This window comes from Abramis brama, assembly GCF_963993115.1.
Source record: "Abramis brama genome assembly, chromosome: 7".
In the NCBI taxonomy this organism is placed as follows: domain Eukaryota; kingdom Metazoa; phylum Chordata; class Actinopteri; order Cypriniformes; family Leuciscidae; genus Abramis; species Abramis brama.
Window position 1 is genome coordinate 38,908,971 of NC_139969.1, and position 13,148 is coordinate 38,922,118.

General features: G+C 44.2%; 1 protein-coding gene across 1 annotated transcript; it reads right to left on the reverse strand.

Moving 5' to 3' along the window:
- Nucleotides 1-10,334: 10,334 nt before the first annotated feature.
- Nucleotides 10,335-12,063, reverse strand: LOC311087184 (uncharacterized protein). Its single transcript, XM_084120459.1, has 4 exons — nucleotides 11,967-12,063; nucleotides 11,763-11,882; nucleotides 11,509-11,634; nucleotides 10,335-10,627 (listed from the first exon to the last, which is right to left on the reverse strand). The coding sequence occupies exons 1-4, from the start codon at nucleotides 12,013-12,015 to the stop codon at nucleotides 10,560-10,562; spliced, it is 363 nt and encodes a 120-aa protein (XP_083976585.1). The 5' UTR covers nucleotides 12,016-12,063; the 3' UTR covers nucleotides 10,335-10,559.
- Nucleotides 12,064-13,148: the final 1,085 nt, after the last annotated feature.

Here is a 13,148-nt window from a genome sequence, read left to right on the forward strand (position 1 = left end):
AGGTTTAATAGTAACATCAATCTTTTCTTCTCTGTTCTGGAGAACCAGAGTGTTGAAGCTGTTTCGTGGGATAGGTCGCCGGATTGAGCCCTCCTCTTCACACATTGCGCACAGTATTTGTAGTGGTAACGTGCACTTCACTATTTGCAGTGATCACCCTTTGTAGTATTTGTGCCTATGAGTATGAGTGTGTGTGTGTGTGTGTGTGCGCGTGTGTGAATAGGCCACAGTTTCAGCAGCACGGGTGGTGTCGACCTCACTCCCTTTTCAGGACAGGTAACCTCTCCTAAACAGCTGATCCATTTAATTATTATTTGCTTTCTTTAGTATTCCTGGTGGCAGCCACTACCTCCCTCTGGCTGGTCTAGGGGGCTCATTTGTATCGCCCCATACTACTCGGAGAAACAAACCCCAGACTGTTTTTATTGAACTATCTGTTAATAAACATGTTTGTACTTTTATATTGAAATATTACGTCTCTGTCATTACTTCAGTATCTGTGTGTGAGAGCCCTCTTGTCTAAATTAAGGTGTTGGAGGTCTAGGTAGCCTACATCTTGGTGTGAAAGGCCCCAGGTGGCGTAGTTGAGCACCCTAGAGTCAATACCTATATCATATGACTCTTGCCGGTCACAATCTGGCGTAGCCGGCAGGGTTAAGTATACAGAGACGTGTATTTCTTTTTTTTTCTCTCTTTTCTTCCCCCCCCCCCCCCATATATTGATGTGGTTATAATAGAGGCAAAGCAGCAGCTGGCACATCGGGGGACCTGAGAATTCTACCTGGAGGCACCGCATCACCACACCCTCTTGTGGCCACCCCTAGGAAGTAATCTAGTACTTCCGTTCCAGTTATGGCTGAAGAGTTACAGGAACTGAGGGAGCAAGTGCGGCAGCTTCAAGTGGACAAGGAGCGATTGCTGTATCTCCCTAGGGAAAGAAAATGTCCTGTGTTTAGGGGCAGATCAGGTGTTGGTATTGATGAATGGTTAGAAGAAGTGAATGCTTGTGTGCGTGCAAGACGTTTGAGTTCACGTGACAAGGCCTATTTTATGTTTGATCATTTGGATGGTGAAGCAAAGGATGAGATACGCTATAGGCCTAGGGAAGAGAAGGAAGACCCAGAGCAAATTGTATCTATCCTTAAAGACCTTTATGGATGTTCAACATCTTATGTTTCTTTACAAGAGCAGTTTTTCTCCCGGAAACAACTTGATGGGGAGTCCCTACAGGAGTATTCTCATGCTCTCCTCTCTTTAATGGATAGGGTTAAACAAATTTCCCCTGAATCCGTGCCCCAATCTGACTTGCTGCTGCGTGATCAGTTTGTAGAGCATGTCATTAACTCTGATCTCCGTAGAGAATTAAAGCGTTTGGCACGTCAGACTCCAGGGCTGTCTATGTTGGAGGTGCGAGCTGCAGCCATTCGGTGGGAGCGGGAGGGTGGGCCTAGTGACGTCACTAGAGGTAGAAGTTGTTCAGTCCCTTCTCTTTGTGCTATGCAGACCTCTAAAGGCCAGTATATTCCCTCCCCCACTGTGAACCCGGCTAGTTCAGAAATGGCAGAATTGAGAGCGATGTTGTTGAAACAGCAGGAACAGATTAATCTGTTAACTAGAAGTTTGTCTACTTTGCAGGGGCCTGTACGCCAGGTTAGGTCTAGCCGCCCAACCCCTGTCATTTGTAGGCGATGTCAAAAATCTGGTCACTATGCAAGAGAGTGTGACAACGAGCGAGTGGTTCCAGCACAGCCCTTAGCTCTTCAAACTCATCGTCAGGCTGACTCCATTCCCTCTTCTCAGATGTCGGAAAACTAGCTCCCTCCAATGTGCAGAGCCACACGTTGGGTGGGGGTAGTATGGGCTCTCAGGGTCAGATTCCGGCATGCCATACTGTGTCATCTCTTGTGGGACAGTGTCCCAAGGTAGCTGTCAGTGTAGGGGGAGTAATTGTTAACTGCTTATTGGATACAGGGTCCATGGTGTCCACTATGGTGGAAAGTTTCTTTTTAGATAATTTTCAAGACCAGCTTCAGCATTGTCATTGGTTGCAGCTTCGTGCTGCAAATGGTTTAGAAATACCCTACACAGGCTATGCAGAGTTAACCGTTGAGTTGCTGGGAAGGGTAATTCCTGATCGTGGCTGGTTAGTAGTCAAGGATCCCCCGGGTCAGCCCCTTCCATCTGCGGTGCCCGGTGTATTGGGAATGAATATAATCCGAGAATGTTATGACGAACTATTTGGCCAGCATGGCCCCGCTCTGTTTGATCTCCCACCAGTGGTTTGTGCGTCACCTCCATGGCAGAGAGCCCTGCAGCATTGCCATCTAGCCCAGTTCAATTTCCCTGGGACTAAGATAGGGGTTGTTAAAGTTCGGGGTAGGAGGCCCATCCATATACCTGGGGGTACTGTTAAATTGGTGCCTGCCACCTGCTCTCCTCAGTTTTGTACTGCTCCTGCTGTTCTTCTTGAACCAGCTACCAATTCGTTACCTGAGGGTCTTCTTGTTTCACCTGCCCTAGTTCATGTAGAGCGAGGTACAGCTTTTATTCCTATTGTTAATGTTGGACTTACCCGTGCTACACTTTACCCCCGTAGTTTAATAGGTGTGGTGGCTCATGTCACAGTCGAAAGCCTCCCTACCGGCATTGAGGTTGTTCGGGGAATTGATACTGTTACGGCCACTCTTAACTCTCACATTGGGCAGGTTGATAAAGTGAAAGAGCAGATTCGGGCTATTGACCTATCCGGGCTCTCAGAGTCTGAACAAGAACATGTGAGGGCCTTTTTGTTAAAGCATGTGTCCGTCTTTTCAGCTTTTGAGGGTGATCTTGGCTGTACCAATCTGCTGTCACATGACATTCCCTTATTAGATGATCAGCCTGTTAGGCAGAGGTATAGGCGTCTCCCCCCTTCTGACTACGAGGCTGTGAAGGCCCATCTACAGCAGCTTTTGGACAGCCAGATTATCCGGGAAAGTAGTAGCCCCTATGCCTCTCCCATTGTTCTGGTGAGGAAGAAGGATGGCAGCCTTCGTATGTGTGTGGATTACCGACAACTCAATCGGAAGACACGGAGGGATGCATTTCCACTTCCCCGCATAGAGGAGTCCTTAGATGCATTGTCTGGGGCACAGTGGTTTTCCACGCTGGATTTAGCTAGTGGCTATAACCAGGTACCAGTGACTGAGAAGGACCGCCCAAAGACTGCTTTTTGCACACCCTTTGGACTATTTGAGTTCAATAGAATGCCTTTTGGGCTATGCAATGCTCCAGGCACATTCCAGCGGTTAATGGAAAGGATGTTTGGAGCCCAAAACTGTCAGTCCCTCTTGTTGTACCTGGACGACATCATTGTGTTTTCGTCTAGTGTGAATGACCATATGGCCCGTTTAGACCTGGTGTTGAGCCGACTCCAGAAAGAAGGATTGAAGGCAAAACTGGAGAAGTGTTGTTTCTTTAGGAAGGAGGTCCAGTATTTGGGCCATTTAATCTCCCGTGAAGGTGTGTCTACGGATCCAGCCAAGGTGTCTGCCGTTGCCAACTGGCCTCACCCTACCAATGTTTCAGAGTTGAGGTCCTTCCTTGGATTTGCAAGTTACTATAGGCGGTTTGTGGAGGGATTTTCAGAACTAGCTGCTCCACTACATCGTCTGGTAGCTGATTTAGCAGGGACTAAGACGAGGAAGGGCCACGGACCACGGCTGGATGGGGCCTGGACAGACTCTTCCGAGCAGAGTTTCCAGGAGTTAAAGAGGAGGTTAGTGAATTCACCTACCTTGGCGTTTGCTAATTTCACTCTCCCCTTCATCCTTGAGGTGGACGCTAGCCATATTGGTCTTGGAGCAGTGCTCTCGCAAGAACAGGATGGTAAAAATCGCCCAATTGCCTACGCCAGCCGGAGTCTTAGCCCTGCCGAGAAGAACTATAGTTCCATGAAGTTGGAATTTCTGGGTATGAAATGGGCAATGACAGAGAAGTTCCGGGAATACTTGTGGGGCCAACAATGTACAGTCTGGACTGATAACAACCCTTTGAGCTACCTGGATACAGCTAAGTTGGGCGCGACTGAGCAGCGATGGGTAGCGGAGCTATCTGCTTATAATTACACCATTCGCTACCGCTCCGGTCGCTCAAATAAGAATGCAGACTCTCTGTCCAGACAGCCTCCTGTAGAATGCTCCAACTCTGTTTCAGGGCCATCAGCTGCAGGAACTGCTCTACCTGTGCCCATGCAACAAGCTGCCCGACGAGAGGGGTGTCTTCAGGTGACCCAAGAGACCATGTCTGTCTTTCCTTTTCATACTGCTAAGGACCTAAAGGCTCTGCAAGAGGTGGACCCTACTATCAGTGCTTTCCTCCCATTCTGGCGGATGCAGCAACTACCTAACTCTACAGCCCGGGAACGCCTGCCTGGGCCAACCAAGGTACTATTTCGCCACTGGGATCGCCTGGTGGAAACCACTGGATTGCTGTACCGCCGGATTCACCGGCCTGACGGGGGTGAGGAAATTGATCAACTTCTGCTGCCAGGATGCCTAAAGGGTGAAGTACTGAAGCAGCTCCACGATGAGCATGGTCATCAGGGCATAGAGCGCACCTCCGAGTTAGTGCGCCAGAGGTGCTATTGGCCAGGGATGAAGGACGACATTAAACAGTGGTGCCTAGACTGTGTGAGATGTACCCTCGCCAAGTCCGCTCACCCCAAGCCCTATGCGCCTATGGGACACCTGCTAGCGTCTCGTCCCAACCAGATCCTAGCAGTGGACTTCACCTTCCTGGAACCTTCCAGAGATGGTAAGGAACAAGTTTTAATTATCACTGATGTGTTTTCTAAATTCACACAGGCAGTGCCTACCCGGGACCAGAAGGCGGCAACAGTGGCTAACGTGCTGGTCCGGGAGTGGTTCTTCCGGTACGGGGTCCCTGCTCGTCTCCACTCCGACCAAGGCCGTAGTTTTGAGAATGCTGTTATTTATCAGCTGTGCAGCCTATATGGGGTCCAAAAGACCCGGACAACACCCTACCATCCGCAGGGAAATGGCCAGTGCGAGCGGTTTAATCGCACAATGCACGATCTGTTGCGTACGCTCTCAGCTGAGCAGAAGAGCCGCTGGCCTGACTATTTACCTCAGTTGGTGTTCAGCTACAACACCACCATCCATCAGTCAACGGGTGAGTCCCCACATTTTATAATGTTTGGTCAGGAGCCTCAACTACCTGTTGACTTCCTTTTGGGCAGAGTACCAGAACCGGAAGGCGGGAGAGTGAGTGAGTGGGTGCAGGAACATCAGAGACGTCTAACCGTGGCCTTCCATGGCACTAGAGAACGGTTGCAGGCGGCTGCCGCACGGAGGAAGGAACGGCACGACCAAGGAGCCCAAAATGTGCCATTGGAAGTAGGACAGTTCGTTTATCTCAGAGACCATGGATTGAGAGGGCGTAACAAAATCCAGGATGCCTGGAGCCCAATCCTACACCAAGTGGTCCGAGCCCCATCCCCTGGAGGTGTGGTATACTCCGTAGCCCCCGTGCATAACCTTAGTGTGAGCCGACAAGTACATCGGATGATGCTAAAGCTTGCCCGTCAAAATCACTGCCCAGAGCCTCCTGACGTACCCTTGGAGCATCCGACATCAGCTGATCATGAGATTGAAGATGATCATGTTGGTCAGTGGATCATGGGAACCAGACACAACCTGTCCATCTCGATCCAGTTGCTTCCCCTCCTGAACTGTCTGGTCCAGCCAGCCCCTTGGCGCAAGTTGAACAGCCTGCTCCGGTTTCAGTGACTCATACAGAAGCTTGCCCTGATGATGGTGTCCTAGCTCTACGCAGAACCTCCCGGACCACCGCCGGAAGACATGGGAATCTCCATAACCTCCCAGTGTCGGTGGTGAGTAGGGCAGACGGGGCTATGAACTCCCGGGTACCTGGCTCTAGTAATATGGTCATGGGGGTTTTCAGACCCTGGTGTTAATAGAACGGAATATGTTTTTTGTTGGTTTTTTTTTGGTTATACACTTTTTTTTTTTTTTTTTATCTGCGGGACGCTGATAAAGAATGGGGGGGTAGAGCTGTAACCGACCGAATAATTGCCATAGCATGTTTGTCCTTCTGTTCTTACCGTATCCCTCTTCCTTTCAGCCACGCCCTCTAGCTAGCTTGCAAGTGGCTAATCATTCATTAGCGGCAGTGGCATGTTGTATAAAACTGGCATATTGGGTGGCAAACAAAGTAATTTCTCAGCTCGTTACATCCTCTTTACATTGGGTACGCTGTGTCGTTGCATATGGAAGGTATGTGTCAATACTCCATTTTGATCGCAAACATGTGATTGTAGCTAGCTGTGTGTAAAGTGTAACTGTTTGACAACAGATGTCTGATTGTGTACCAGACGCTTCCGGGTAGCATATGGTTGATCTACCGAAGGTCTTGGCCGAAGACACTGTGCGCGCGCAGTCTGTTATTGTCTATGGGGATGCGAGTTGAGGTAACAGGGGCTGTATGGCTCACAGCAGTTTAGTAATGTTTGCCATGTGATGTGTTTGTGTATGGATGTTTATAGTAAGTTGATCGGCTATAATATGACCCACGGTTTACTGTAAATCCTAGAGATGTGACTAACCAATAACCTTAATGCCTATGAGCTATTTTGGATGTGAACTATGCTTGTGTGTGATCATTTCATATAGGTTTTCATACGGGGAAGGTAATCAGGGTGTCCCATTTCCGTGTATGTGGTGTGTGACATTCCAAGAGGTAAAAGGAAATCGTAGTTATTCTACATGTATCACTTATTATTGATTGTATATGTATGTTTGTATATGGATGTCTATAGTTGATCGATTAAAGCTTTACTGTAAATCTTGGGGATGTGACTAACCAATAACCTTAATACATATGAGCTATTTTGGATGTGAACTATGCTGTGTGTGATCATTTCATGTAGGTTTGCATACGGGGAAGGTAACCTGGGAGTCCAATTTCCGTGTATGTTGAGTGTGATATTCCTAGAGGTAAAAGGAGATTTTGGTTATTATACCAGTATCACTTATTATTGATTGATACCAGTTTAGGATATTTACTGTATATAATGGATATTTAATTCTGTATTTAATGGATTTGTTTCTCCATTCAGAAAGCTTGTCACTGCTGCTTTGCCTCCTGTGAATTTAATGTAATTGTAGCTTTTGCCTCATTTTGTTTTGTTTTCTTTACTGTCTTTGGTTATTTTGTGTTTCAGTAATAGGTGTGGTATTGGCTGCCCCATTAGTTTGCTGTGGTAGCGCTAACATCAGTTTTGCTTATTTCTTATCTGGTTTATTAGGTTTAATAGTAACATCAATCTTTTCTTCTCTGTTCTGGAGAACCAGAGTGTTGAAGCTGTTTCGTGGGATAGGTCGCCGGATTGAGCCCTCCTCTTCACACATTGCGCACAGTATTTGTAGTGGTAACGTGCACTTCACTATTTGCAGTGATCACCCTTTGTAGTATTTGTGCCTATGAGTATGAGTGTGTGTGTGTGTGTGTGTGCGCGTGTGTGAATAGGCCACAGTTTCAGCAGCACGGGTGGTGTCGACCTCACTCCCTTTTCAGGACAGGTAACCTCTCCTAAACAGCTGATCCATTTAATTATTATTTGCTTTCTTTAGTATTCCTGGTGGCAGCCACTACCTCCCTCTGGCTGGTCTAGGGGGCTCATTTGTATCGCCCCATACTACTCGGAGAAACAAACCCCAGACTGTTTTTATTGAACTATCTGTTAATAAACATGTTTGTACTTTTATATTGAAATATTACGTCTCTGTCATTACTTCAGTATCTGTGTGTGAGAGCCCTCTTGTCTAAATTAAGGTGTTGGAGGTCTAGGTAGCCTACATCTTGGTGTGAAAGGCCCCAGGTGGCGTAGTTGAGCACCCTAGAGTCAATACCTATATCATATGACTCTTGCCGGTCACACATGGTTGGAACAACATGAGGGTGAGTAATTACTGACAGAATTTTCATTTTTGGGTGAACTAACCCTTTAAGTGTGTGTGGTTGCCAGGGTTTGGGGTTGGGGAGATGAGGCAAGGACTCAAGTGCAGGAGACAAGGGCTTCTTTAATAATAATAATAAAAAAATAAAAACAAGAACATAACACAAACAAAAAGGGCACATGAAGTACATTCAACAATGATCCAGCACTGGACTGCAAACACAGGGAGAATAAATAGGGAGAGCAAACAAAGCAGGTAACGAGGGAGGACAGGTGAGACAAATAGATCAATAATCAGGTAACAAGATAGGTGGGGTTAGACAAGAGGCTTGTTCGACTTGAACCGGCGCTGCACAGAACGATTGGTTTATGACATGATAGTACCTCGAGACCGAATAGAGAGTAGACGGCTCCTTTTGCTTTTGATTCGCTCTCGCGGTACTTTGATGTCATAAACCGATCGGTCTGTGCAGTGCCGGCTCAAGTCAAACAAGCCTAACGACAGGAGAGCACATGGCACAAGGAAACACACATGACAAGCCATGTGCTCACAACAAACAGAACTAGAACACAAGCACATGGCCAGTAAAACAAATCACAAGCGCACAAAATGAGTCATGAACACGCAGCTAATGAGAACTCATAAGCCACGTGTTCACACAAAACATGACAACATAAAAGCACACATTGTGTAAAATACAAGTTGCGTGCTAGTGCTACACAGCACAAGACAGAAGGTGACATGAAAGCATGCAGCCGATGTAAACACAAACCACATGCTACACAGAACACAACAACACATTCAAACAGATATATGAAGTTCATTGCATGCTCATGAAATGTCTTACAGGTGTTTAAAAAAAATTAATTGGATAAACATGCATTTCAATCAGCAAGGCAGAGGTAGCTGGCTAGCTTGTTTGGCTAATGTAATGTTAACCTAAACCACATACGTCAAACTCCAGTCCTGGAGGGCCACTGTCCTGCAGAGTTTATCTCCAACCAGCTCCAAAAACACTGGAAGTTTGTAGTAATCCTGAAGACCTTGATTAGCTGGATCAGGTGTGTTTAATTAGGGTTGAAGCTAAACTCTGCAGGGTTGTGGCCCTCCAGGAACTGAGTTTGACACCCCTGACCTAAACCTCACCTTTAACATAGGTGATTTAGTTGCTGTGCCCTTTCAGATCATGAGTTTCAACATCCTTCAGGTCTAGGTTGGTGGTTTACCGTAACTTCCGGGTGTCTTCTCACCAGAGCCTTGCTTTCGATTTCAATATAACAGATGCGTAAAATCAGTGTATTCTCTAGCCGCTTAACGTGCATCAGTTGTACATTCGTTATTGCAGTGCACAATGGGATTGAATGAGTGCACTCTGTCCACTAAGGTTTCAGACACCTGTCAAAAATGGCTGTCCCGTATTTTGGGCCTAATTTATTTGTCCCGTGCGTGACCTCCCATGTCCTGTTTTTTGACTAGCCTACTACGCTGATCTAACCACTGACTGATACAACAGCAACAGCAGCGCTGATCACGACACTTGAGAATGATCACCGACACCTGTCAACATCCAATCACAGATTTGCGAACATAATCCTCTGCCGTCTGGTCGCTTCCGCTTCAAGCCGGACTCGTCTTGCGCTAACGGTAATTCCCTTTCACTGTCCACGTTTTGATTTCGGAAAATCAGTTTTGGCGAATGCAAACAACGTGATTATTGTTCATTAATCCAACATCCAGCCAGGCAAGAAAACATGTAATCTACCTTTGGAATAATATGCTCAAAAAACATTTCTGATTATTATTCATGTTTAAAACAGTTTTTTTTTTCAGGATTCTTTGATGAATATAAAGTTCATAAGACGAGAACATTTATTTGAAATAGAAAGCTTTTGTAACATTATAAATGTCTTTACTGTCACTTTTGATTAATGTAATGCATGTATGACATTACAATTATTTTTAGAATTAAATTGTACATAAATAGGTTAAGCAAAACAAATGTGTTTATGTCTGATAACCTTTTAAACACATACTTAACTGCATACACTGAAATGACATACATTGTGTGATACAGTACAAATATTTTGAGTGTCCCTCATTTTCCTATAAAGAACCACGATTGTCCTGCATTTTCCTTTTCTGAAGTTGGCAACCCTACAGTCCCCTCAAATAGTGCCCTATTTAAGGGTATAGGGGGCGATTCCGAACACAGGGCTTGTGTTCTTGCAGTCTTTGTTCTCATGCTCTTCTTGTATACCACCACCCATGACGGTTGCTAATTGAAGTTAAACTAATTTCCGGTCACTCACTGAGATAGAAGTAAATATTTTATTACAGATGTTCATCACACTTTTAAAAAAGGCAAAGTTTTTGTTTAATTCTTTATTACATTGTATAATAACTTTTCCTTTATGCAAATAAAAGTTATGTGGTAGTTTTAATGCAGTAATTTTTTAATGTTAAAAAAGTACATATTTTCAGTTCCTTAACAGCAGAGCAACAAACAAGCTTTATTCAGATTGTGTATCATATTTAGTTTGTTTGATGGTCTTTGCTGTAGAATCTGAAGTTCAGCTGGACTCACTGAAACAGGAAGTAGAAGAGCAGAGGAGACACGAGCAAGAGGAAGCTTCCCTTATACACTCCATCTAATCAAGACAGGAAGGAAATTAATATTATTAACACTCCACTACTAATACTTACAATAATATTGATAATAATAGTTATGAAAACTGCATGTTCATTGTTGATTAATTTCTCACAGTTTTTTTTAAAAAACAATAAAACTCTGAAAGTCCTATGGCGCTTTTCCACTACAAAGTACCAGCTCGCCTCGGCTCGACTCGACTCGGCTCTGTTTGGTTTTCCACTGTGTAAAAGTTGTACCTGTACCTGCTTCCAGGTACTTTTTTTCGTACCACCTCCGGCGAGGTTCTAAGCGGGCTGAGACGAGCTGAGGCGATACTAAAATGTGACGTGAAAACACGGCAGACTGCTGATTGGTCAGAGAGAATCGTCACTATTCACTGCGTCATCATTGCACGCGCCAGACGGAGTATCCTGAATAAAAAAACAGCAAAAACAAAAATAAAAACATCCAAAAACAGCATACACTCGATTTCCTCCATTGTCCTGTGTGTGGGGGTAGCGGGTGTGTCTCGCGTAAAAGATTAAGTCACGGCAGTTTCCTGCGGCGTCGCTATGACGACCAGGTACTATTGTGGAGGTACTATCTGCAATGGAAAACGGAGCGAAAAGCGAGCTGAGCCGAGCCGAGCTGAGTCGAGGCGAGGCGAGTCGAGTCGAGTCGAGTTGAGCTGGTACTGGTAATGGAAAAGCGCCACTAGACTAATTCATAAGCTTCTCCTTTTCATGCTGCTATAGCTTTACACTATTTTTGACTACGTTTGATATTGTGCTGCTTATTAACAATCACTTGTTCATATTGAATTATTGTTTGTATAATTTCCTCATTTTAAGTTACTGTGGATGAAATCAAACTAGCGCATGATCAAACAATGGCCAATACCTGCTGCATTGCAAAGATCAGTGTTACAGCAGCTCATAGTCGCTGTCCCTCCAGTTGGTAGCGTTGTAGTCGCTGGTACACATTCAGGTGCGCACCCTTTAGTTGTGACAGACACCTTAGTGATACCTGTAAAAAAGACATAAATGTCCATATAATAAGATAATAAAACAATTTCAAGATAAGCAGTTAACATGTATACTTTCTCTCCAGTGGTATCACTTATACAGCAGATTTTCACATTATACTGGACTTACCGATGGATTGTTCAACCGTAGTGCTTGAACATTTAGAAACTCCATCTGCACATGTCTCCTCTTTTGCTGCACAGGAACCCGTCAAATCAGGTGTGCAGGAGTAACACTTGAGAGAATAACCTTACAGACAGAGAGAGACATTGAGTTAGCGCTCTACAGTATGATTAGCAAATAATACATTTCAATACTTGCTGTTTTTTGTACCTCCAGTGAGAGAAATGAAAAGAAGAACGACAGACACCTGCAGATTCATCCTGGGTCAGGAACTGAATGACTATACAGAAATAATGATTCATTTTCTTTTATGTCTGTTCAGAAAGGGGTGGGTTTAGAACCCTTTGTTGACGTCCCCAAGGCACTATGACAGTTGCTAAGAAAAGGGAATCGGACACTTAAACAAGTTGAGGCTCGTTCAATTTCTGTGGAAAAGCGCTTTGTCTCCCTCTAATTACTACTCCAGAAGCATTTAGATAATTATGAAAACATTTCCTGTTCCTAATAATCCATGCTGCTCTTTGTTAACATGTCTCAAATGTTGTCTCACACACATGCTCACGCAAATTTCTAACATCGAGGATATCGTTTGAGATAAATCAATTATACTGCAACAAGAAATAATTTTCTTTGGTTAATCATTTTGGCAAACCCATTCTTCAGATATTACACCAAAAATGGCTGGGTTAAAAACAACCCATTTGGCAACCCAGCACTATAGCTGGGTAAATATCGGACATAACAAATGCTGGCTTAAACATTTTAACCCAGCAGGGTTGGGTTGCACAATTTAACCTAAATTCTGCTCACACTGAGTAAACACTGGGCTAATTTTAGCTCATTATTTGTTATTTCCCTATCAAGCAAATGTTATTTATATTATTTAGGCTATATATATATAGTCTTTGAAATTACTCTGAATTTATTCAAATTTATTTTCTGCACTATTTGGCATGATTTCCAAAATGTTTTGTAATCCTTTAAAAAAATTCAAAGCATTTGTATTTATATTTCCATCATAATATACAAACAAACTTTGTCCGATGATGTCCATTTTATGAAATATCATGTGGTGTGACCATCAAGGAACTACCATTTTGGGACTTATATGTTGAAAACTATTCAAACACAGGACGTTACATCATATACCAATTTACCAAGGACCCATGGAAGCAGCAAGCAGGTTTGTAATTCTCTCAAATTGGAAAAAAAATAAACCTCTGTAATGGTTGGTATGTAGTTGCCACATTTGGATGTCATGTGGTATGACCTCAAAAAAAAAATAATATTAAAGTTATTTCTACAAATATATATTTGTATTATAAATTTCATAGTGACCTTTTTTTTGGGAAGCTAGCTTGTTTTGTTTAGGTGGCCAAATCTGTGCCTGTA